The sequence below is a fragment of the Aquarana catesbeiana genome, linkage group LG06, assembly GCF_042186555.1.
Source record: "Aquarana catesbeiana isolate 2022-GZ linkage group LG06, ASM4218655v1, whole genome shotgun sequence".
Lineage (NCBI taxonomy): Eukaryota > Metazoa > Chordata > Amphibia > Anura > Ranidae > Aquarana > Aquarana catesbeiana.
In genome coordinates, this window is record NC_133329.1 from 335,821,344 (window position 1) to 335,846,701 (window position 25,358).

Below are 25,358 nucleotides of genomic sequence, written 5' to 3' on the forward strand. Positions count from 1 at the left end.
TAGACCAGTGCTCTCCAAACTGTGGCCTGGGGGCTGAATCTGGCCCTTTGTTTTTATCTGGCCACTATTCTTCCCTCCCCTAAAAGACATCATGCTCTCTACTGACACCAACAGTAGGGCATACTTTCTGCCACTGACACCAACAACGAGCCATTATTCCTCCCACTGACACCAATGATGGGGCACTAATTCTTCCACTGACAGCAACGATGGGGCATTATTCCTTCAACTGACACCAATGATGGGGTGCTATTCCTTCCACTGACAACAATGGTGGGGCATTATTCCTCCAATTGACATTAATGATGTGGCGCTATTCCTTCCACTGACAGCAACGATGGGGCATTACTTCTCCAACTGACACCAACATTGCGGCACCATTCTTCCCACTGGCACCATTGATATGTCACTATTCCTCCCACTGACACCAACATTGGGGCATTATTCCTCCCCTAATACCAAAGATGGGGCATTGTTTACTCTCACTGACGCCATGACATTTTCTACACCCACTGGCCACAGTCCAGCCCCCCTAAAAGCCTGAAGGACAGTAAACTGGCCCTTTGTTTAGAAAGTTTGGAGACCCTGCCTTAGACTACCTTATTGAAATGTACTTATGAGTTGATTATACTGCCATGTTTCCTCCTTTATGTAAGAACAGGAAATACTATGTATTGCCTTCAACCCTGTTGTTTATTCTGATAGTGGTGCTAGAGGGGGTGGAATGCAGCTTGTTTGTTATGTCCCGTACACACGGTCGGATTTTCCAACGGTGTGATAGGACCTTGTTGTCGAAATTCTGACCCTGTGTGGGCTCCATCACACATTTTCCATCGGATTTTCCGACACACAAAGTTTGAGAGCAGGCTATAAAATTTTCCGACAACAAAATCCGTTTTCGGAATTTCTGATCGTGTGTACACAAATCCGACGCACAAAGTGCCACGCATGCTCAGAATAAATAAAGAGATGAAAGCTATTGGCTACTACCCCGTTTATAGTCCCAACGTACGTGTTTTACGTCACCGCATTCAGAATGATTGGATTTTCCGACAACTTTGTGTGGCCGTGTGTATGCAAGACACGTTTCAGCCAACATCCGTTGGAAAAAAATCCTAGGATTGTGTTGTCGGAATGTCCGATCAATGTCCGACCGTGTGTATGGGGCATTAGTCTCGCCATTGTTAATGGGTTTATTTTGTGACCTGTATTGGTTCTGTGTCTTCTATTTTTGTAAAACCCATTAAAATAGAATATATAAAAAAAAATAAAAATGATGAAAGTATGCTGCCATTATTATATGCTTATCTTCAATCACCAAGGCTGATGACAGGTTTACATTAATAGGCTTTGTGATGCTAACATGCCTGTTAAAGGTAACTTTTCCTGCTATTTGCACCTAATGCTCCTATCCCGCAAAAATTGTCAGCAATACTACCACAGATAACAGATTAATTGGCGTTTACCACAACATTAATAAGGGCATATTTATAAAACTAAGATTTGCCAGAATATTTAGCACAGGTGACTCTTCCTGTTGCATGTGTTTTAAAACCCAACTCTGGGCACAAAAAAGGAAATATTCCTGCAGCGGAGCCCCCATCACACTGCAAGGTTTAAATACTCATTATGTGTAGAGGGTTGCAGAAGAGAATGTATTATTTTCCTGACTCCTTTCTCCAGTGGCTCCCCCAATCCGTGTGACCTGCCACAATCTCTCCTGTAATTTTCTCCTGGTCATGGTCACTTGGTTGCTTCCACCACATACAATACTGGGTTAATAGCCCTGCAGTGTACATGATGATGCAGAGATTCAGTCCAAAAAGAGGCGAAGAGGAGGGGAGCTTATTTGAACAGTTAATCCTTGCAGTGCAGGGGAGCCCACTGCAAAGGTATTTTTTCTGAAGATGGGAAGGATTAACCACCTGTGAATGTTTGATGAATGTCACATTCACTGCTTTACAAATATGCCCCCTAGTGAATTCATATTTAGTATTCCTTAGTGACTCGCCCAATCATTATTGAATAATAAACCATTCACCGCATCAAGATTGTAGGTTTTTATAATATCCCTAAGTAAAATTTATAAAATGTAATTTTATTGCTAGGTGTTAAACAGTGAGCATTTTCTTCTCTTTATTTTTATTAATGTATGCTCAAACCCAGAGCAATAGAGCAAACATTGTTGGACTATGTTTTGTTGTTATTTTTATGGTCACAAACTGACAAAGAGATTGTTACAAAGCAGTTTAGTGCGGAGTGCTTGCAAGATCCTGCTATATCCGCATTCAAAGGCTTCAACAATCTGCAGCATCTCATCCCGTTACAAAGGAAACGCAATCAGAGAAAGCGTTATGAAATGGCTTGGCTGCTCATTGACTGCACGTTATCAGCATATTACGCCAGCACAATAGTTTAATAACACCCATAATGTGTCTTCATTTTTATGGGATAAAGAGGCTCTCTGAAAAGTGCTTGAAACCTTATCTACACAAGAGTCAAGCCGCTTGTATTGAGTCCTGATGAAAGCTGACACGCATCTGAGTGAAGTGCTTGGTTTCATGTTCCATTGAAAAGCACTGAGTGTATTTGTTCAGGAGAAGCTCCCACTCCTTGGCAGATACAGCCTGCCTGGCAGAGCCCCTTTCACACTCCGCACATGAAAATAAATATTTTGAGTGGCATTTGTCTGGAAATTAATCCTTCTTTAACAACTTTAGAGGGTATTAGCATATTATTTTTCATCTATGTATTTTAAAATGAATGCTGACAGTGTAAAAGATAAAAAAAAAGACTACAGAAAACTTTCACAATCTGTATCGGGGTCAACAACTTTTTCTACATTAGGTCTCAATTTACAAGCATTAGACAGCCAGCATGCCAGTAAACAATAGTGTACCCAAGACTTCAGATTAGCTCTAATTTCTGCACCTTTGGACCTCAGATCAGCCCCACTTACTGCCCAATTCTAGAAATGCTGCATTCCTACTGCAGCTGGTAGTACCACTAGCAGTCACCTACACTGGTAATGGGGACTGGCACCTACCTGTATAATTGTCAATGATGTCAGACAGGTGTAACCAGGTGCTTCCAGAAGAGGTTCTAAAGAGTTAGCTGTTTTTCTCCTGCTGTATTCATGCCCTTAATGTTGTTGTAAACCCTTACAACACACTTTTTTCTACAGGTAAGCCTATAATAAGGCTTACCTGTAGCTACCCTGGATATCTCCTAAACCTGAACGGTTTAGGAGATCTCCTGTGTATTTGCATGTGCCGACATCATTGGCACATGCGCACTGAAGCAATGGCACATACATGCTGTTGCTTCAGTGAGTGTGGTGTTACTGGCGGCTCCCATGTGCATTCGTGGGAGTGACGTCATTGCAGCTCCGGGCAATCGCAGCACCAGAGCCCGCAATGCCCGGAAGTAACTCCGGGAGCGATGTTGGCCCCCGGAGCTGTGTACGAGGATGGCTGCAGGGGTTTCAATCTCAGGTAAGTAATTCATAATGAGCTAGTATGCTGTGCAGTTTTCTTTTTTTCCTAGCGTTTACAACCACTTTAAGTTCATTAGGTCAGCCAGGTGCAAATTGTTACAATGTCCTATATTGCAGGTGTCCTCAGGTTGACCTGTTGAGCTGGTGGTGTCTGAGAAAGAAGGGTTAACGCTGCTAACCAGGTTTTCCCACTTTTTCGCAGAGGGTTACCACCCCCTGCAGGACATACCATATAAATAGGGCTCACTAAGTGTCATGGGAGGTCACTTGGGGAAAGACTGCCAAAATGTAGCTGTTACTCTGCTGGAGTGGATCACCCCTTTGGGGATCAACCCCTCCAGGGTTCCCAAATGTAAAACAACCAAAATTGAATATTAGATAAATAAAGTCCAAAGTGTTGACACCACAATGACAATCCAAATATCCTGTGTAATGAGAGAGTCACCACACACCGCAATCCGTGAAATGCCGATTATCCAACGAAGAAGGCATGCATGCTTGCCAGAACGAATGAACTCTCATACCATTGGTACAGAGCCAATCACACTTGTGTGGATATAAATCACCACTCAACAGGATAGGCACATCACCAATGAGAACGGCCAGGTTTCAACACACCAGACAAAGCTCTCAAAATTGATCCCACATAAACACTCGTGGCCGATCACAGCTCAACGTTACAAACATTGACCATATAAAAAAAGAACAGTGCTACATAGTGTAAAACTGCCAAATAATATTTATTAAAACCAAAGAGTATCACTCACAAATTAAAAAGTATATTAATGCTTGTATAAAATGTCCGTTCCGGGATAAAAAAGGCACTTCCTGTATATAATAATGCGGTGACGCCACGAGCACAGGCTCTATCCGATTCGTTTCGTCATAACTGACGTGGTGCGTCACTGGATAATCGGGTGTTTCACGGATTGCTGTGTGGTGACTCTCTCATTGAAGAGGACATTTGGATTGTCACTGTGGTGTCAACACTTTGGACTTTATTTATTATTTAATTTTGTTTTTTTAACATTGTGTATTTGTATTCTCTTCATTTCACTTAAAGCCCTGCACTATCTTTATATGTAATTGATGTATATGACAATTGCAAGTATGAATGGTAACCATGATAACAGAATGACATTATATGACTACAAATATCTGGACGTTACCCACCTGACTCCACCTCTGAGGAAGTCATGTGTGTAGTGACGCAACGCGTTGAGAAGAGTTGGCTGATGTCACTTTTGTGCTGTGAACAAGGGTCTTGGCCAAAACATGTGTAAATGTTCTTTTACTATACAAAGATGCTGTACATACAAAACTATTACAATATTAGGAATACAGTACAAGACTGACAGATATCTAAAACAAGCAAAATGCCTAGCAAATAAACAACATATGGTCTATAACAGTAGAAATACACTTAAAAGTTACCTAACTCCGATTACTGTGCAATCATGATCACTGTTGCTCCTGGAGATCAGGCACCTTCTTGTTCGCTGATTACAGATTTGAGTGTCCTTCAGTGTTTATCCATGTTGAGTCACTCCCACTATCAGTCTCTGCTGCTCCTTTTATTTGGGCTTTTGTTTCCCAGTTTGTTGACAATGGTTACAAAACAACCAAACTTCCCACTGTCAACATTTCCCATTGTTACCAAGGCATTGGTTTGAGAAACATCCTCAGACAAACCTGATCTCTTTTAGAATAGCAATCAGACTAGTTTTTATCACAGTTTTATAGAAAAATTATATTTTATATCAAACGCAACACATTCCGCCCTTAATTTTTTCTCTCAGACTACACACAAAAAATCTCTTCATTACTAACAACTCATTCTACACATTAATTTCCTTGAATGCAACTCTCTCCCATATTTATGTCACTGAGAAGGTGTTTCAGTCTTTGGCTAAAAGTTCATTAGAAAGTCCATTCTAAAGTTCTTTAGAAACAAGTCCAGGCTTGTATCACATCAAAGGCCTTGCTCTCCACAGCTCTTGCAGTCTTACGCCATTCTTTCCATCATGTAATCACTTTTCTCCGGTCTTCCTATGGATCAAATCGGAGGGAGCCTGTGGAGTGGAAAATAAAGTGGATTATCTGTTTCTCCTTAAAATATGTAAACAGTAGATCCCGGCCCTTCAGCTACAATCTCTCCTCCTAAATGGCTTATTGCCTGAATATCTGACAAATACTTTGCCACCTGCTGGTATGCACTTCTGACCCTCCTAAAGAACATCAATAGAGAGGACAGGAAATATACTGATATTTCCCTGAAGATCACTGCTGTTTATTTTGGAAGGTTTGATATTATGTAGCCTCACTTTCCACTCTTGCTGAGAAGTATCCACTAACCAGTCAGTCCCAGCCACTGTCTTGAAACTCATCTGCCAATGCAAATGTAACTTCAAACCTTCCTGCCATATTCCCTCTCATTCCTAGATAGGCTTCAGATACGTCACTCTTGGTTTCTATGTCATGGGAAGCAGTAACATGGTATCTGTTATGCCCTGTTCTTTCAGAAACCTTACATAAATACTGAACTCCAGCTGTGGAATCTGTGCCCCAGCCCCTATCATACTCTCATACGGTGTGCTTTTGGCTATTGCCCTAGAATTTAACAACATGACTGCCTGTGTAAGGACCCGATCCCACCTCCTTAGTGTATGTGTGGGTGTAAGTTTGCATATCTGGTCCTTGAATAGCCTATTGTATCTTTCAATCAAACCAACTGCCTGTGGATGGTATGGGATGTGGCACAACCAGTACACTCCAGAATCTTTGGCCCACTGTTGTACTGTTGATACAGTGAAGTGCGAGCCATTATCACTTTGGACGTGTTTGGGACAACCATAAGCAAGGACAAGTTTCTGGAGCAGTTGAAGCGTTGCGGCTTGATCTGCATGTTTGCAAGGATGAACAAGCATAAGTCCTGAATAGATGTCTACTGCAGTGCAACAATATCTCAGTCCATTGTTTCCCTGGGCCAGGGGACCGATGAAGTCAATCTGCCAGATCTCTGCAGGCCTCTCACCCCTCTTAATCGACCCGGTGGAGTACTTTTGCAATGGCCATTGTCACACTTCTCCACACACTGTACAGTTCCCTATTACAGTCTTTATCATGTCCATGGATATAGGCAATCCTCTCTGCTGTGCCCATTCATATGTTGTTTTCTGTCCCAAGTGTCCAGATTGCTTGTGGGCCCAGTTGGCCAAGTTCATCAAGACAGGTCAATTGGCACAACTGCATTCACTTTGGTAATTTCATCTGCCACTCTGTTATAGTTCTCAAAGTCTGGGACTAGGGGCACATGTGCATCAACATGCCCCACTTTTATGGTGCGGGAGTGATCTTCCTTCCAGATGTAGTCCCAGACTTCCTTTCCTCCCTACACGACCTTTCCATGAATCATCCATTATTTGGACTTCCACGTGGGCATCCAAGTTGTCAGTCCTTTAAAAACCGCCCGGCTGTCAGTGTAGATAGTGACACGGGAAGAAGGATCCTCCTGAAGAGTCATCACTAGGGATGAGCTTCGAGTTCGAGTCGAACTCATGTTCGACTCGAACATTAGCTGTTCGCAAGTTCGCCGAACAGCGAACAATTTGGGGTGTTCGCGGCAAATTCGAATGCCGCAGAACACCCTTTAAAAGTCTATGGGAGAAATCACAAGTGCTAATTTTAAAGGCTTATATGCAAGTTATTGTCATAAAAAGTGTTTGGGGACACGGGTCCTGCCCCAGGGGACATGGATCAATGCAAAAAAAAGTTTTAAAAACGGCCGTTTTTTCAGGAGCAGTGATTTTAATAATGCTTAAAGTCAAACAATAAAAGTGTAATATCCCTTTAAATTTCGTACCTGGGGGGTGTCTATAGTATGCCTGTAAAGGGGCGCATGTTTCCCGTGTTTAGAACAGTCTGACAGCAAAATGACATTGGGAAGGAAAAAACCCATTTAAAACTACCCGCGGCTATTGCATTGCCGACAATACACATAGAAGTTCATTGATAAAAACGGCATGGGAATTCCCCACAGGGAAACCCCGAACCAAAATAAAAAACAAAACATGACGTGGGAGTCCCCCTAAATTCCATACCAGGCCCTTCAGGTCTGGTATGGATATTAAGGGGAACCCCGGCCAAAATTAAAAAAAAAAAATGACGTCGGGTTCCCCCTAAATTCCATACCAGACCCTTCAGGTCTGGTATGGATTTTAAGGGGAACCCCGCTCCAAAAAAAAAAACGGCGTGGGGTCCCCCCAAGAATCCATACCAGACCCTTATCCGAGCACGCAACCTGGCAGGCCGCAGGAAAAGAGGGGGGGATGAGAGTGCGGCCCCCCCCTCCTGAACCGTACCAGGCCACATGCCCTCAACATTGGGAGGGTGCTTTGGGGTAGCCCCCCAAAACACCTTGTCCCCATGTTGATGGGGACAAGGGCCTCATCCCCACAACCCTGGCCGGTGGTTGTGGGGGTCTGCTGGCGGGGGGCTTATCGGAATCTGGAAGCCCCCTTTAACAAGGGGACCCCCAGATCCCAGCCCCCCCTGTGTGAAATGGTAAGGGGGTACTTACCTCTACCATTTCACTATAAAACTGTCAAAAATGTTAAAAATGACAAGAGACAGTTTTTGACAATTCCTTTATTTAAATGCTTCTTCTTTCTTCTATCTTCCTTCATCTTCTTCTTCTTCTGGTTCTTCTGGCTCTTCTGGTTCTTCCTCCTGCGTTCTCGTCCAGCATCTCCTTTGTGGCGTCTTCTATCTTCTTCTCCTCGGGCCGCTCCGCACCCATGGCATGGGGGGAGGCTCCCGCTCTTCTCTTCATCTTCTTCTTCATCCTCTTCTCTTCTTCCTTCTTCTCTTCTTCTCTTCTTCATTTTCTTCTCCGGGCTGCTCCCCACCCATGCTGGCATGGAGGGAGGCTCCCGCTGTGTGACGGCGTCTCCTTGTCTGACGGTTCTTAAATAACGGGGGGCGGGGCCACCCGGTGACCCCGCCCCCTCTGACGCATGGGACATGACGGGACTTCCCTGTGGCATTCCCCGTGACGTCACAGGGAAGTCCCGTCAAGTCACCGTGCGTCAGAGGGGGTGGGGTCACCTGGTGGCCCCGCCCCCCGTTATTTAAGAACCGTCAGACGAGGAGACTCCGTCACACAGCGGGAGCCTCCCTCCATGCCAGCATGGATGCGGAGCGGCCTGGAGAAGAAAATGAAGAAGAGAAGAAGGAAGAAGAGAAGAGGATGAAGAAGAAGATGAAGAGAAGAGCGAGAGCCTCCCCCCATGCCATGGGTGCGGAGCGGCCCGAGGAGAAGAAGATAGAAGACGCCGCGGAGGAGATGCTGGACGAGAACGCCGGAGGAAGAACCAGAAGAGCCAGAAGAGCCAGAAGAAGAAGAAGATGAAGGAAGATAGAAGAAAGAAGAAGCATTTAAATAAAGGAAATGTCAAAAACTGTCTCCTGTCATTTTTAACATTTTTGACAGTTTTTTAGTGAAATGGTAGGGGTAAGTACCCCCTTACCATTTCACACAGGGGGGGGCCGGGATCTGGGGGTCCCCTTGTTAAAGGGGGCTTCCAGATTCCGATAAGCCCCCCGCCCGCAGACCCCCACAACCACCGGCCAGGGTTGTGGGCATGAGGCCCTTGTCCTCATCAACATGGGGACAAGGTGTTTTGGGGGGCTACCCCAAAGCACCCTCCCAATGTTGAGGGCATGTGGCCTGGTACGGTTCAGGAGGGGGGGCCGCACTCTCGCCCCCCCCTCTTTTCCTGCGGCCTGCCAGGTTGCGTGCTCGGATAAGGGTCTGGTATGGATTTTTGGGGGGACCCCACGCCATTTTTTTTTTGGCGCGGGGTTCCCCTTAAAATCCATACCAGACCTGAAGGGTCTGGTATGGAATTTAGGGGGAATCCCACGTCTTTTTTTTTTAATTTTGGTTCGGGGTTCCCCTTAATATCCATACCAGACCTGAAGGGCCTGGTATGGAATTTAGGGGGACTCCCACGTCATGTTTTGTTTTTTATTTTGGTTCGGGGTTTCCCTGTGGGGAATTCCCATGCCGTTTTTATCAATGAACTTCTATGTGTATTGTCGGCAATGCAATAGCCGCGGGTAGTTTTAAATGGGTTTTTTCCTTCCCAATGTCATTTTGCTGTCAGACTGTTCTAAACACGGGAAACATGCGCCCCTTTACAGGCATACTATAGACACCCCCCAGGTACGAGATTTAAAGGGATATTACACTTTTATTGTTTGACTTTAAGCATTATTAAAATCACTGCTCCTGAAAAAACGGCCGTTTTTAAAACTTTTTTTTGCATTGATCCATGTCCCCTGGGGCAGGACCCAGGTCCCCAAACACTTTTTATGACAATAACTTGCATATAAGCTATTAAAATTAGCACTTTTGATTATTCATGTTCGTGTCCCATAGACTTTAACGGTGTTCGCGTGTTCGAGCGAATTTTTTTCCTGTTCGCATGTTCTGGTGCGAACCGAACAGGGGGGTGTTCGGCTCATCCCTAGTCATCACTACAGCTTTCAACTCTGCATACTGACTGGACCCTACAATTTCGGTGTCCTGCAGAAATGTGTCTGTACTTGGGTTGTAGGCTGCTGCTGTCCATTTCCACCCAGACGAGGCGACTATGGCTGAACCTTCAGTGAACCATGCTGACTCCTTCATGTCTTCTGACAGAGACTCACAGGGTGGAGCCTCTTGAATGGAGGGTGACTGCAGTACAGGAATGTCTTCTTCTGGCTGGGTGCTGGTAAAAGTAATAAGCCCTGCCAACTGTTTTGAAATGTCTTTAACATCCTCAGCTGCAATACCCCCTCTTTCTTGAAGGTACCACTTCCATTTCATCAATGTCTGGTTCTGGGCTACAGCTGCCCTAGAGGTCAGTCCATTATCTCTCAAGCATCCTGCCATTGGCAGTACAGTATGGATGGTGACTTTGTCCTTTCCTGTAATTGTCTCTACATGTTGAAGTGCTGTGTAGGCCCCAAACAGGTACCTCTCTAGGGGCGTGTATCTCTTCTGTGCCCTTGTCAGTTGTTTGGACCAAAATCCAATGGGTATTGCTCTCAGTCTTTTTGTTTGGCTGCCACAGACTCCAAGATATGGTACCATCCTGCTCCACTACATCCAGCTGAAATGGTACTCCTTGTCTTATGGGTCCCAATCCCTGATGCTGCAAAATGACTTTTTTAGCAGCAAGGAAAGTGGTCTGCTGCACTGAACCCCATGAGACCTCAGTCTTTTTTCTGGTAACATTGTATATAGGCCTCAGAATCAGTCCAAGATGTGGGATGAACGATTTCCAGAATCCCACAACTCAAATGAACGTCTGTGCCTCCTCTTTGGTAGTAGGGAGTGACAGCGCCTGGATAGATTGCACAACTGTCTGTGGAATTTTCCTTTGTGGCCCAGTTCACATCATTCCCAGGAATTTCACCTCTGTTGCAAGTCCTTGGACTTTGTTTCTGTTGATAGCCCATCCTCTGTTCTCCAAGTGCTGTATCAGAAGGTGCAGTGCTTCAGTTGCATCTTCTTTTGTCCCAGAGATCATGATGTCATCAATGTAGTGAAACACAGCAACTTTCAAATTCAGAGTACTTTAATCTCGGGCAATCAGTCCATGACAAATCATTGGAGAATGAACATAGTCTTCAGGAAGCACAGTGAAAGTGTACTGGCGGCCGTCCCACACCCTAGCCAACGTTTTCTTGACACTCTCAAAATTGAAAAGAAAGTATTAGCCAGGTCTATCACAGCATGATATTCTCCTGCCTCTTTAGCAATTTTCTTAACAATTAAGATCATATCTGGTACAGCTGACTTCAATGGAGATATGCCACTTTATTTAGACCTCTGTAATCCACAGTCATTCTATATGTCCCATCAGGTTTCTTTACTGAGAACACCGGAGACGAGAAAGGACTTACAGCAGGTCTAAGGATCCCTACTCAACAGTTCTTGAATAGTCTCCCCAATTTCTTTTTGGCCTCCAGGAAGTCATTACTGCTTGTGACAGACTGGCTTCTCTGGTGGAGGAATGTAGACAGGGGTCCATTTCGCATGACCTCTGACCACAGCCTTCACCGCCCTAACCAGATACGCTTTATCAGGATACCCGAATCTGAATGTACCCCTTTCAGTCTGAATTGACTGACCTTGAAGTACATCCATCCCAAGAATATTTTCAGGCAACTCTAATACCAAAACAGTTGTCATAAATCCTGATCCCTTGCCAATAGCCAATTTCACCCGTATCCTAACTGCTGGTGTGGTTTGCACTCCCAAACCTTCTACATAAATCAATTCTCCTTTGTGATGGGAAGAATTTCCTTGCAAACGTGTAACTTTAGCTCCGGTATCGACTAAAGCCATTACATGTGTAGGAAAAGATGACTTCCCCCACCATACAGTGACAGGTGCATATGGGTGTCGGTCTCCTGCTGTCACTGCCCTCACTGCTATTACAGGAGACTCACCTTCCTTTCATAAAGGATAAGGAACCTCACAATCCCCTTTTCTGATTCTCTCTAACTCCTCCCCAGGATAAAGGGATTTGGGTTTGGGTTCATGTTTAGTTTTGGGAATTGGTTTGGGGCTAACAGGAGGGGTCTGTTCTGTTTTCTCTAAATCTAGGCTGATGTTATCTTCACTAGGAGTAGTGTTTCTAACCCCTGTTTTCCCCACTAAATGTTTCCACCTCTTCAGCATTTCTGCAGTAGACATCAAATCTATCTCATCTTTAGGTATTCCTGCCCTTAACAGGTCTACCCACATTTGTTTCCTAGAGCTAACTAGCCTAGTTTTCTCTTCACCTCCTGTCTTCTTTCCCACTTTCCCTTTCTTCTCTGTTCTTTTCTGCTTGTATTCTACCTGTCTGGCCTTGACCTTATCTACTGCCCTGACAGGTTTTGTTTTAGTCTCCTCTAGCTCCCCCAAGTGGCTTAAAAGGGTAGTGGCTTCATGAATCTTGCTGTTTAATCCCAGGCCTCCCAGCAAGGACAATACTGGAGCCCTGAGTTTAAATGGTGCAGACTTCATCAGCTTAGAGTGCAGAGCAGACGTAAAGGGTTCCATATCTGGACCCATCCATTCTGGAAATGTATTTAATCCGGTTATACAACCCATCTCACGTAACCTGCAAATACCCTCTCCTATTGATCTCCAGGAGAGGGCATTTCCAGGTCAGTAGGATTAGTGTATGCTCGGACTATTCCATCTCTCACAAGGTCTAACAGTGAAAAATTCACACAAAACTCTTGGGCTTTTCACATTGCCTGACGCAATTGGGGTTCATGGGTTAACACTCCCATAGTCACTGCTTCCTTACCTGACAAAACAACACTGTCTGCCCCTTCATCCCTCAAGCGTAGGAGCCAACTCAATAGGGGCTCGCTGGACCTTTGGGCTCGTGGAGTTCAGTTTGCGTAAACTCCCATACTTCTTCAAATTCAACATCTCTGGGGTTGCGATAATGCAAGTCCCCATCTGCGATATCCTCTCTATCATGTTGCCTTTTCCTATGCTTGTTAATGAGATCTGCCACACTTTTTTCTTTCCCATTGGATAATCATCATCAAAAACATCAAATTCTATCTCCTTATCCTCACTATCATTTAGGAGAGTACATCCTCACAATCCCAGTTTTGGGATGTGACAATGGCACCTACCCTTGCTTTACTAACAGGTTTACGGCCCTTCCTTTTCCTTAAGGCATTAATTGATTTGGTCATGAGGGCTGCACACCGCTCTTGCAATTCATCAGCCCTACTAGCAATTGAACGAACACACTCTGAAGCAACTGCTGGCTGATCTTTTACCTTAACTTCTGCCTCTGCCTTCTCCCTTCTATGTGATTCCGTATAAATAGCATGAAGGATGTACCAACTCACGGTGGACACTGTCCTCTTCTCTTTTTTACTTAAATCCAACCCCTTAAGGCTAAAATCTACAAAATGATCTGAGATTTTATCACCCCAAGTCAGCTTCAAGGGAGAAGCATACTTTACAAATTCTTTAGAAAGAGGCTCCCACTCATTGTCTTTGGTCCAGATAGGTAAGCTGCACACTTCCTTCTGGCCACCAGAACCCTCTGCAGCCTTGCTTTTCCTAAACAGCTTACGCAGCATTTTACCTAGCACAAGCTACACAACATACCATAGAAAAACAGGTCTGCTTCAGTTTAATTATAGCACAGATCGCGGCATGAGCCCCCAAATATTTTGCTGTTGTCTATCTAGCAAGATTACTTTGTGGTATAAGCAAGGAAGCTGAGACCTCTGCTCTGTAATTGTTCTTTTACTATACAAAGATCCTGTACATACAAAACTATTACAATATTAGGAATACAGTGCAAGACTGACAGATATCTAAAACAAGCAAAATGCGTAGCAAATAAACAGCATATGGTCTATAACAGTAGAAATACACTTAAAAGTCCCCATTTTCCTGAAGAAGTGTGCTTGGACACGAAATGCATAGAAATTAAGGCTGTAGATGCTAGACACAGGAGCTATCCCCTCCACCCCCAGCTGAGATGCATGCCATGCTTCCTGGATTTACATTCTAGTAAAGGATCGGCCCCTGCCTCATCCCACAGCTGAGCTGTAATCTGCTGTATGTTTTAGGCATGTAAGTGCTCTGACAATAAAGACAGTATTACACTATTGCCGTTTTTGGCTCATTTCTGGGAGAGCCAACCTTCACAGATTATGATAAGGATAAGGAGCGTTCGGGACTTGCATTGAGTGTTATTATCAAAGGATTCACCATCTATGAATGTATGATGTTTGATCGATATTGGAGATGCTCGATTAAAGTTCTTATTGGCTTGGAGGATCCTGGTTTGCTGAGGAAGTTTTTCCAACTTTATGCCTGGTGGTCACTCTGTGGCTAGATACATCTGGTGAGCAGATTTATTTGTCACTTTGGGTGAAGCTTTTAATAACAAGAAATTAGCATACTGCACTTTATGAAGGCACGGTGTTGGAGATTTTACCCACACAGAAGAAATACACCCATCTTTATTTGTCTCACAGATATAAAAAAAAAATGAAAATTTTTTCACATTCTTTCATATTGGACTGGTTTATATAATTTATGATATATGTGCTGATATATATATATATAGATATCTCTCTCTCTCTCTCTCTCTCTCTCTATATATATATATATATATGTAGGAAGGCCAGTGTGGTGGCCTGAATTTATGGGAGGAGCCCGGGGGGTATTTAGGCAGCCCGCTCACCTGTGGTGCTTGTCGGTTTCCTGTGCGCGATAGGATACGTCACTAGGCCGACTATTCGAAATACCATCGTCCGCAAGTTCTTGCCTCGCAAGTTCCCGTATTCGTTATTTCCGTGGTCGAAACTTTTGAAGTCCGTGTTTTCCGTTTGTAGTTCGTACCACGCGTCTGGCTTGGCTGTCGCAGGTAGGGTCCCGTCGGACTTTGTTTTTCGTTTTCATATCATGTCACTAAACCGTGATTTCAAATTTTCGTTTCACTCGTACTATCGTTATGTTACCATTCGCCTTACTCGAGAAAACCACCGCGACGCAGACGTCGCTTCATTTCTAGCATGTCAGTGATTTCATATACGTCTGTAGACAGCCACAGCGAGTCGCAATTCTCTAATCTATCGGATCAAGTCAGTTCGATGCCAACCATGCCTCATTTCTGAAACATTTCTAAACTCATTTCTAACATTTCAAATCATTTCAATCATTTCTCATTTCAGTCACCTACCGCGCTCCGATTCGAATCCAGTCGCACCTGAAAAGATGCACCGATTCGCTCCGGTGTGCCCCAGTAGTTACGGCCTCATTTCAGTACATGCTCCAGAGTTACGTTATTTTCAGTCATTCGTACCTCTGTCATAGTCATCATTTCATTACCACGTATCACGTTCCGACATGAATTCAGTCGCATGGAAATGCACCGATTCGTCTCGGCGTGCCCCAGGATTGGCCACATTTCAGTACATGCTCCGGAGTCCGATTCGTAGCCAGTCGCTACAACAGCACGACCGATTCGCGCCTCCGTCATGGCAAACGATATGTTACACCTGCACTTACCGCGCTCCGCTTCGAATCCAGTCGCATCTTCCATGCACCGATTCGTTACGGCGTGCCCCAGGGCTCGGCCTCATTTCTCAAACATGCTCCAGAGTCCGGATCATAGCTAGTCGCAGATATCGGGCGACTGATCCGTGTCTCTGTCATGCAATTACTACCATTTCACTCCCACAGCGCATCATCGTTTCGAAACCAGTCGCATCTAAGATGCACCGATTCGTCACGGAATGCCTCACTTGTTTCGGCCGTATCCATACCTATACCAGAGCCTGGTTAGTTGCCAGTAGCAAAATACGGCACAACCAATTCAAGCCTCGGTCAAGGTAAACATTTCTCTCATTTCATTTCATACTGCGCTCCGATTCGAATCCAGATGCATCAAACATGCACCGATTCGTCCTGGTGTGCACCAATGTTTTTCAGTTGCCTCATTTCAGTACATGCTCCAGAGCCCAGTTCACGGTCGGATCAGTCACGACACGACCAGGCCGGACCTCTGTCATGGAGTTCATTCATTTCATAATCAAGGCAAACATTTCGAATCATTTCATTGTCACAAGTTTGCAAGCACCATACAAATCGTTGCTTCAAGTTAGTTAGCAATCCCTTCACGAATTATCACCTTTTATTTTCTCTAGGTCAGTCAAAGTTCAGTAGGTCCACCCTGCACCAGGTTGGACGATATCCCCCCAGGTAAAAAAAAAAAAAAAAAAAAGAGAAGAATGGGAGGATAAGTCGGGTAAGTATGACTCAGGGGATCAAAGAAAAACTTGAAATTCATGTCACCCCCAATAGGTTACAGTCAACCGGAAAATAAGAGCTCAAGACAGGAGATTCTCACCAGATCAACTATGTCTCAGGCCGGCAGCGAAGACTTCACGGCCCCTCTGTCACCTTCCCCGGTCTCAGAGAGCGGCAGCGTGCAGTCCCTCAGGGGATGGACTATCCCCAAACTGACGGCAGAGCTAAGACGCAGAGGTGTGCCCTTCCCCGCCACAGCGAGGAAAGGCGAGCTCTTCAAACTCCTCTTTCCCCCACCAGCAGCAGGACCCAGTACCCAACAGGCATCCCTCCAGTCAATATCAGCTATCTCACAATTACACACGATGGTGTCATCCTTGTCTACCTCAGTCACAGACGTCCAAACCAGGGTGGCACTCCTGGAGGCTCGACCGGCCACGGCTGTCCCCGACCCAACCGCAACTCAAACCTTGACACCTCTTCCTGCAGGTACCTCAGGCTGGAGCCCCATTGTCTACCCCTCCCATCTGGTCCCAACCAGTATCAGGAAGGACATTTTGGACGGCAGGGACATCAACCTGGCCTCTCTCCTTATTTCCGTACACGATCTGGCAGAAAATAAGGCCTACTCCTGGGGTGACATATCGGTGGTCCTTAAAGCCAAAGATCCCAGATTGAACCGCAAGTTATCGGTCCCAGAATTTACCCTGGCCTTTGGCATGCTCAGAGATGTCCTATGCTCAGCTACCCCCAGCAGACGGGAAGAGCTGGACTTGTATCTCCATACGGTAGTAGACTTGGGCTACAAGTATGGAGGATTTGCATTTTATGATTACCACCGTTCCTTTTCCGCTAAGGCCGCCGCCAGACTCACACAGTTCCAGACTACGACAAATTGGAGTCTCATGGACACAGAGCTCTTCTGCCGCCACTTTGCCGGCTTACGCTCACCTCTGTGTGCGATTTGTCAGTCCTCCACCCACACTGCCACCTGGTGCGCCAATGCGGCGATCAGACGGCCCTTCGAGTTTCCCTCTACCTCGGGTACAATTCAGGGTCAGTCGCCCCCTGAACCAACGCCTCAGGTGGACAAATTCGGACGCCCAGTCCAAACCGTGGGAGGGGCAGCCATCTGTAATAACTACAACTACGGGTCCTGCAACTTCAGCCAGTGCCGCCTACTCCACATCTGCACCTTATGCCAAAGAGCACACCCAAGAAATTTGTGTGAAGTCAAACAACACAAGAGGGCATGACTAAGCCGGATCAACCTCTTATGGTTAGGACTGTACCTCACCTCACATCCCACCCCTTCTCTGGCCACCTACCTTATCCAAGGCTTCACAGCAGGCTTTCACACCGGCCTCATTTCACTACCCCACAGTACTCACGAATGTGCCAATCTTCGTTCAGCAGCCATTGACGAACAAGCCATAGATCAGCTCTTACAAGCAGAGGTAGATCGAGAGTACGTTATAGGCCCTTTCACTTGCCCCCCTTTCAGCACATGGAGAGTCAGCCCTATTGGGCTTGTCAAGGGCAAGTTCACGAATAAATTGCGTTTGGTGTACGACCTGTCTGCGCCTCATTCTTCCCACATCCCCAGTCTCAATTCCCTGATCCCCTCCGAAGAGTTTTCCCTAAAATATTCCTCCGTCGACATGGCAATACAAGCAATCATCAAAGCAGGTACAGGTGCCTGGCTCTCCAAAGCCGACATCTCGGATGCCTTCAAGCTCCTGCCCATCCACCCATCCCTTTGGTGCTGGCATGGCATCAAGTGGAAGGAGGCATATTATTTTGCCACAAAACTGACCTTCGGTTCAAAGAGTAGTCCGTGGCTCTTCGACACGTTCGCTCAGTCCCTTGTTTGGATACTGTTACACAAGGGTCAATGCCAAGAAGTCATCCATTACCTGGATGACTTCCTACTAATAGAACCTCCCAGCAAGCCCCCAGGAGACCTCGACAAACTCAGAGTGATATTCAGAAACCTCAATGTTCCCATCGCCGAGCACAAAGTCGACGGCCCAGCACACATCATCACCTTTCTCGGGGTCAGCTTGGATACCTGCGCTATGCAAGCCAGTCTCCCCCTCGACAAACTAACACGCATTAGGGCGGTCCTTCACGAATTCACACACACCAAGGGCTGTACCAAAAAGCAGTTACAATCTCTCCTGGGAATGCTTAATTTCGCCATGCGAATTATTCCACAAGGCCGCACCTTTGTATCACGCCTGCTTAGATTCCTGTCAGAAACTCAAGACCCCGATCAGATCTTAACTCTAGACTCCGCAGCTATAGCGGACCTATCTATGTGGGAGGAATTCTTGTCCGCCTGGAATGGCATATCCCTATTTATACCCGTGGTTTCGCCCCTGTCACCCCAGGTAGTGACAGACGCTGCAGCCTCCACAGGTTTCGCGGCAATTTTTGGCCACCATTGGTTTTCAGGACCCTGGCCTCAACAGATACTGTTGATACCCGGCTTTACTCAAACATCTGCCCTCTTTGAACTTTATCCCATAGTGGCAGCTGCACAGCTCTGGGGCCACCACTGGACAGGACAAACCGTAGTCTTCACCACCGACAACCAGGCCACAGCAGACATCATCAACAGAGGCAGGTCCAAGTCCCTAGCAGTCATGTCCTTCCTGCGCAGATTGGTACAACTGTCCTTACAGCGTCAGTTTAATATACACTGTGCATTTATTCCCGGCAGATACAACTTAGCTGCTGACGCACTGTCACGTTTTAATTACACCTCCTTTTTTGAACAGGTTCCCGATGCCGAACCAATGTCGGCCCCTATCCCTGTCTGGTCACAACTGACCCTGGACTAGTTCAACATTTACACAGAGCAACGCAACTCATCAATCATTCACTCTCTCACAACACACTCAAAGCCTACCAGACAGCTTGGAAGGCGTTCAATAAATTCATCACATCCTGCCGTAAAGGACCAACAGATGTCAAACAGGTACTGGCCTTCACTGCACACTGTCACACGCAGCTGGCCTTATCCTACAATACCATTCGGCTATACCTAGCCGGCATTCAACATTTCTTGACGCTTGAAGACCCCACGAAATCTTCACTGTTCTCATCACACGCTATACGAGCCATCCTAAGGGGCATTCAGAAACAACAACCAGTCATCAGCACCAAGCGCTTACCCATTACGGGGCCCATCTTTAGGGACATGTCAACTATTCTGGCTACTTCACCATTCGGTCTGCTCCCCAGCACGGTCTTACAAGCAGCCGTATATTTAGCTTACTATGGGTTCTTGCGACCTGGCGAATTCACCTCTAACAAACCCACAGACCAAGTACTATGCAGACGGCACTTGCTTCGATACCAAGACCATTTCATCCTGCACCTCGAGGTCTCTAAAACCCAGCAAACGGGCTCAGGAGTGAACATTCACCTCTACAAAACCAATAACAGCTGGTGTCCAGTCGCTGTACTTAACCGACTCCTGTCACTCCTGCCTGAGCAACCAGACAGCAGTCCCCTTCTACCATTCCCAGTTAAACCCTTAAGCGCCTCTCAGTTTGTGAAACACATAAGGATACTTCTCCGCAATCTTCACCTTAACCCTAGTCAGTATTCCGGACACTCCTTTCGCATCGGAGCAGCCTCCGCAGCGTCCCGCCACGGGGTTCCAGACCACATCATCAGAAGACTAGGCAGGTGGAAATCAGCCTGCTTCGCCCGGTATATCCCCAATCCGCAAACAGAGATGGCACAGGCATTCTCCAAATTGGCCCAATAAATATCTGAAAACCAATAAAATTATAACCCTACCTGAATGTTTTTGCCCCCTTATTTTGGCATACCGGCCATTAGACCAAGGCACACTTTCAGGTCCATTTCATATGGTAAGTCAACACTTTCAGGTCTATTTCCGATGGTAAGTCTTATCTTTACTATAAGTGTTATCTATGTCCATATCGGACATAGGGCTCCGACCATAAGTAGGAAGGCCAGTGTGGTGGCCTGAATTTATGGGAGGAGCCCGGGGGGTATTTAGGCAGCCCGCTCACCTGTGGTGCTTGTCGGTTTCCTGTGCGCGATACCCACCCTCCCATCCCCATTTCACAGCATTTCTCAACTATTCATTTCATTCATTTCTCTTACAGAATAATCATTTATTAAACCAGGGTATGCCCCCTTATTTTGGCATACCGGCCATTAGACCAAGGCACACTTTCAGGTCCATTTCATATGGTAAGTCCACACTTTCAGGTCTATTTCCGATGGTAAGTCTTATCTTTACTATAAGTGTTATCTATGTCCATATCGGACATAGGGCTCCGACCATAAATATATATATATATATATATATATATATATATTTCACATTCTTTCATATTGGATTGGTTTATATATGTCACACCTATGTGGGTCTGGTTGATATTCACGTGCTTATATGGTTTTGCGCCTAATTTTTCACATTTTTTTGCTTTATTAGTTTACTAATTTTTGGTGCAGCATCACTTTATACTGTGTATATATATATATACATGTTTATAGTTTTTTATTTTGGCGCTGTTTCTCATTCTTCTTTTTTCTAGACAAGTTACTTTACTCCGGTTACTGTGTAATCATGATCTCCGTTGCTCCTGGAGATCAGGCACCTTCTTGTTTGCTGATTACAGATTCAAGTGTCCTTCGGTGTTAATCCATGTTGAGTCCCTCCCACTATCAGTCTCTACTGCTCCTTTTATTTGGGCATTTGTTTACCAGTTTGTTGACAATAGTTACAAAACAACCAAACTTTCAACTGTCAACAGTTCCCATTGTTACCAAAGCATTCGTTTGAGAAACATCCTCAGACAAACCTGATCTCTGTTAGCAATCAGACTAGTTTTTATCACAGTCTTATAGAAAAATTATATTTTATATCAACCGCAACACAGCCCCACAGATGCTTAATAGGGTTTAGGTCTGAAGACATGCTTGACCAGTCCATCCCTTTACCCTCAGCTTCTTTAGCAAGGCAGTGGCTATTCTTCACACAGAATTCTAATCGGTCGATCATTTTTCGACCGATTCGACTTCGAATCATTACAAAAATTTGGAATTTGTTAGAAAACGAATAAACAAAACCAAATTAAATTAATTCAATTAAATTAATTACTATTTAATTCAGAGATTTGGATACATCCAAATCTCAGAAAAACCAAACATTTGTCTGAATTTACATTTGGACCTAAGCGAATTGTACATGTCTATTAGTGAGTGCAGTTCTCACATAGGCCTTTGATACATTATGGAGGTGTGTGGGCTGCCGGGCATAGATTGGCAGGCCAGGCTTTATAATTGACAGCCTGGTGAGCTGTCCATTACAGCATATGACAGCAGCACTTCGTTTGTAGGGAGCAGTGGTCTTCTGGAGGACTGGAGGATTCTCTGCTCCTCTGGCAGGCCAATCTGAGCCTGCAGGCATACCACATTACAATCTTCTAGATTTCCTTAAAACCTGACATTACGTGCTCCCCATTGCACCTGTGCCTTAAGCCTGGTACACATAGGTCATTTTTTTTTCGTTCAACCCAGTGGGCTAAACTAAAAAAAAATAAGAGGTGCTCACTATACAGCGATCTCCCCACTGAGCCATTGTATTTTGCAGGGGGACTATTTCACTGAATTTTTCAATGACACCCCAACACACCTAGCCAGCGTGCAACAAGACATGTGCTTCTTAGCGCACAATAGTGTTTTGTAATGCTCTACAGTGGAAAAATTCAGATGTAGTATAACCTGCACTGTGGTGTATGGGCAGCCCTTTCCAGAGGTCCAACAGCTTCAACACTGACAATATGGCTGCTGTGAGCCCAGCCTTTTATAACGAGGGGACTGGGTTATTCATTTCTTCATATTGTCTCTTGGGACCAGGGGCAAAAGCTATGGAATGCATTGTTGGTTTTTCATAATCCCTGGAGACAAACCTGCAAAGTTTTTAGTCAAAAGTTTACGAGTTGCAATTTTGTAATTCCTGGGGATTAGCTACAAACCCATTGAAAACAGCAAACCCAAATCTCATCCCAACAAAGTTAATCAGCCAATTCTCCAGCAAATATGGAGGAGAATCAAGATTTACAGATTCACCTGAACATGCACAGGCACCTTAATGTGACGCATGGTGGAATCAGCAGATTAGGGGCCCTAGCGGTGTTTCTCTTGATTCACTAAATTCACCTGACATACATGGGATTATTGGTCATGCACATGTCCAAGCAAGTTAGCAAATCCTACTTCCTTTGTGCACATTCATATTTACCAATCTGCTGGTGAGTCAGAGTAGCAGGACATCTGTAATGATAGTACTTTTCACTGCAACAAGATCAATCCATGTCCTTTGTCTCCTAATTACACAGATCAGTGAAGTATTTCTCTGATATATAAATAGCTGAGCATTAAACATGAGAACACAAGCTTGTTTTGTATATAAAATTTGCTAATTTTTTAAATGAATGTTTTAACTGTTTTCACACAATCCAATATTTTTTTCTAAATTTCTTATCTTATAGGGTTTGCAAATTTTAGGTACCCTGCTAGAACGACCCGTGATCAATACTTTGTTTTGCCCAAATTACATGAAACTCCTTACAATGTTTGAAATGGAAATCAACTTTTGTAAGAAGATTTATCTCAGTCAAAAAGAAGCAGTAAGTGGCATCATTCAATACCGTATATACTGCTTGTGTTGCATTAGGCTAACAGGCTGGTTTCCTTCATGGAAGGTGAGAGACCAGCGTAAGGGAAGGAGATTAAAGTGGACAACTTTTCTAAACACTTCTGCTTGGTGTGCTGTATGAATCACAAAATGTTTTTAATTTTGTAGGCTAAATGTGGAAATAGCATGCTTCATAAAAACATGCCTGTTACTGCTGGAAATTTAAAATGGTCTCAAGAAATAAGAGAAAGATTATTGAAACAGAAGTCATTCTTCAAGCACATTAATCATGAGTAAGTTTCATATTCAATAATAATTTATTGTTTAACTTCTTGGTCCTTACAATGTATCCAAACCCAAGAAATAAAACTGAATATATTAGAGTCTTGTAATAACTTACTTTACATATTATGTCTTCTTCCTTTAAAATGCCCCTATTCTTGTGGTTAGGCCAATTTCCAAACCACTTCCTCCACCTCTCTTTTTTGTGGGTGTTTCCTTTAGTTAATTGGCTGCTAAGGTGAGACTGTATTTGCTCGCTCCTGGCAGGGGCTTTGTGTGTCCATTAAAACACTCCGGCGACTTGCAAGCCATACCTCTTCTCCCTCCTCAAAGCAATTTGAGTAACAGGAACCTGTCCTCCACCCTGAATCTCTCCTCTACAACCAAGAATTTCAGGGAACTGTGCAGATCGTCCTGCAGCTGACGGCAATGATAAGGGACTAAAGGTAAGCATTTGAGGACAGAGGGTCATAGAAAGGTACTGGGGCATTTTTACCTTAGATGCAGAGAATGCATTATAGAATACTCCGTTGAAATCCACGCAAGGGAGAACATGCAAAGTCCATGCAGATATTGTCCTGACAGTGATTAAAACCAAATACCTCATTGCTGCACTTAAGAAATCCTAACCACTAAGTCATTGTGCTTCACTACATCTGTATACATTGCAAACAAATGAAACATTCCTTGTCACCACAGTGGATGAAAAACACATGTTTTAAAGACTTTTAAAAACCATATATAAAAACACAGCTATTCTTGCATACCCATAGAACACAGATGTCTATAATAAATGTTAATGTTAAACGCTAGAGGTGATTGTGTGTGTTATTTGATATGTTGTATGTTCACCTTACAGGTCTGTAACAAATGATGAAGCTTATCGTGTTTTTGAGAAATACAATAAGTTTATAGAACTTTTAGATTGCCATGATAAGGAGACTTTCAATAGCTGGACCCAAGATCTTTCTGATTTGTGTGAATCACACCTAAGTCAGCCAATCCTAAAGCGTGATGAGAACGGACTGTATGAAACAAACTTTAATTCAAAGGTAATGTTCATATTTGACACTTTCAGGGGAGTAGATTTATGGTCCATTCACACTGGCTGCTGTGTTGCAATGCAGTGGCTGGTGTACAGTGCAGTTCAGCCAGACCAGTGCAGTGTTGATGCACCAGTACCAGTGCATCACACTGTGCATTCTTTTTTTCCCCAAATGTTATTGAAATGTCACACAGTGACATTTCATAGAGTTCTATTGGCCAGCATTTGGTGACCTAAACTGCACTGGAAAAAAGTACTGCATGCAATGCTTCTTCAGCGCACACTGCCCACACACCACTACAACGCAGTGGTGTGAACCGACCACACCAAAGACAAGGCATTTTGCCTTGTCTTGCAGTGGGGATGTGGTGGGACTTTAGGGAAATGGCTGCCCAATGCAGTCGCACTCCAACTGGTGTTAACCACTTCAGCCCCGGAAGGATTTACCCCCTTCCTGACCAGAGCACTTTTTACAATTTGGCACTGTGTCGCTTTAACTGCTAATTGCGCGGTCATGCAATGCTGTACCCAAACAAAATTTGCGTCCTTTTCTTCCCACAAATAGAGCTTTCTTTTGATGGTATTTGATCACCTCTGTGGTTTTTATTTTTTGCGCTATAAATGGAAAAAGACCGAAAATTTTGAAAAAAAAATGATATTTTCTACTTTTTGTTATAAAAAAAATCCAATAAACTCAATTTTAGTCATACATTTAGGCCAAAATGTATTCGGCCACATGTCTTTGGTAAAAAAAATGTCAATAAGCGTATATTTATTGGTTTGCGCAAAAGTTATAGCGTCTACAAACTAGGGTACATTTTCTGGAATTTACACAGCTTTTAGTTTATGATTGCCTATGTCATTTCTTGAGGTGCTAAAATGGCAGGGCAGTACAAAACCCCCCAAATGACCCCATTTTGGAAAGTAGACACTCCAAGGAAATTGCTGAGAGGCATGTTGAGCCCATTGAATATTAATTTTTTTTGTCCCAAGTGATTGAATAATG

At 44.4% G+C, this 25,358-nt stretch overlaps 1 protein-coding gene across 1 annotated transcript in view; it reads left to right on the forward strand.

The window, feature by feature from the left end:
• The window catches only part of LOC141148076 (dynein axonemal heavy chain 11-like), a 1,034,097-nt gene that overhangs the window by 146,119 nt on the left and 862,620 nt on the right, over window positions 1–25,358 (forward strand). The window contains exons 15-17 of the mRNA XM_073635228.1: window positions 22,880–23,017; window positions 23,194–23,318; window positions 24,167–24,359. Coding sequence (XP_073491329.1) covers window positions 22,880–23,017; window positions 23,194–23,318; window positions 24,167–24,359 — 456 coding nt within the window. The remainder of the gene's footprint in view (window positions 1–22,879; window positions 23,018–23,193; window positions 23,319–24,166; window positions 24,360–25,358) is intronic.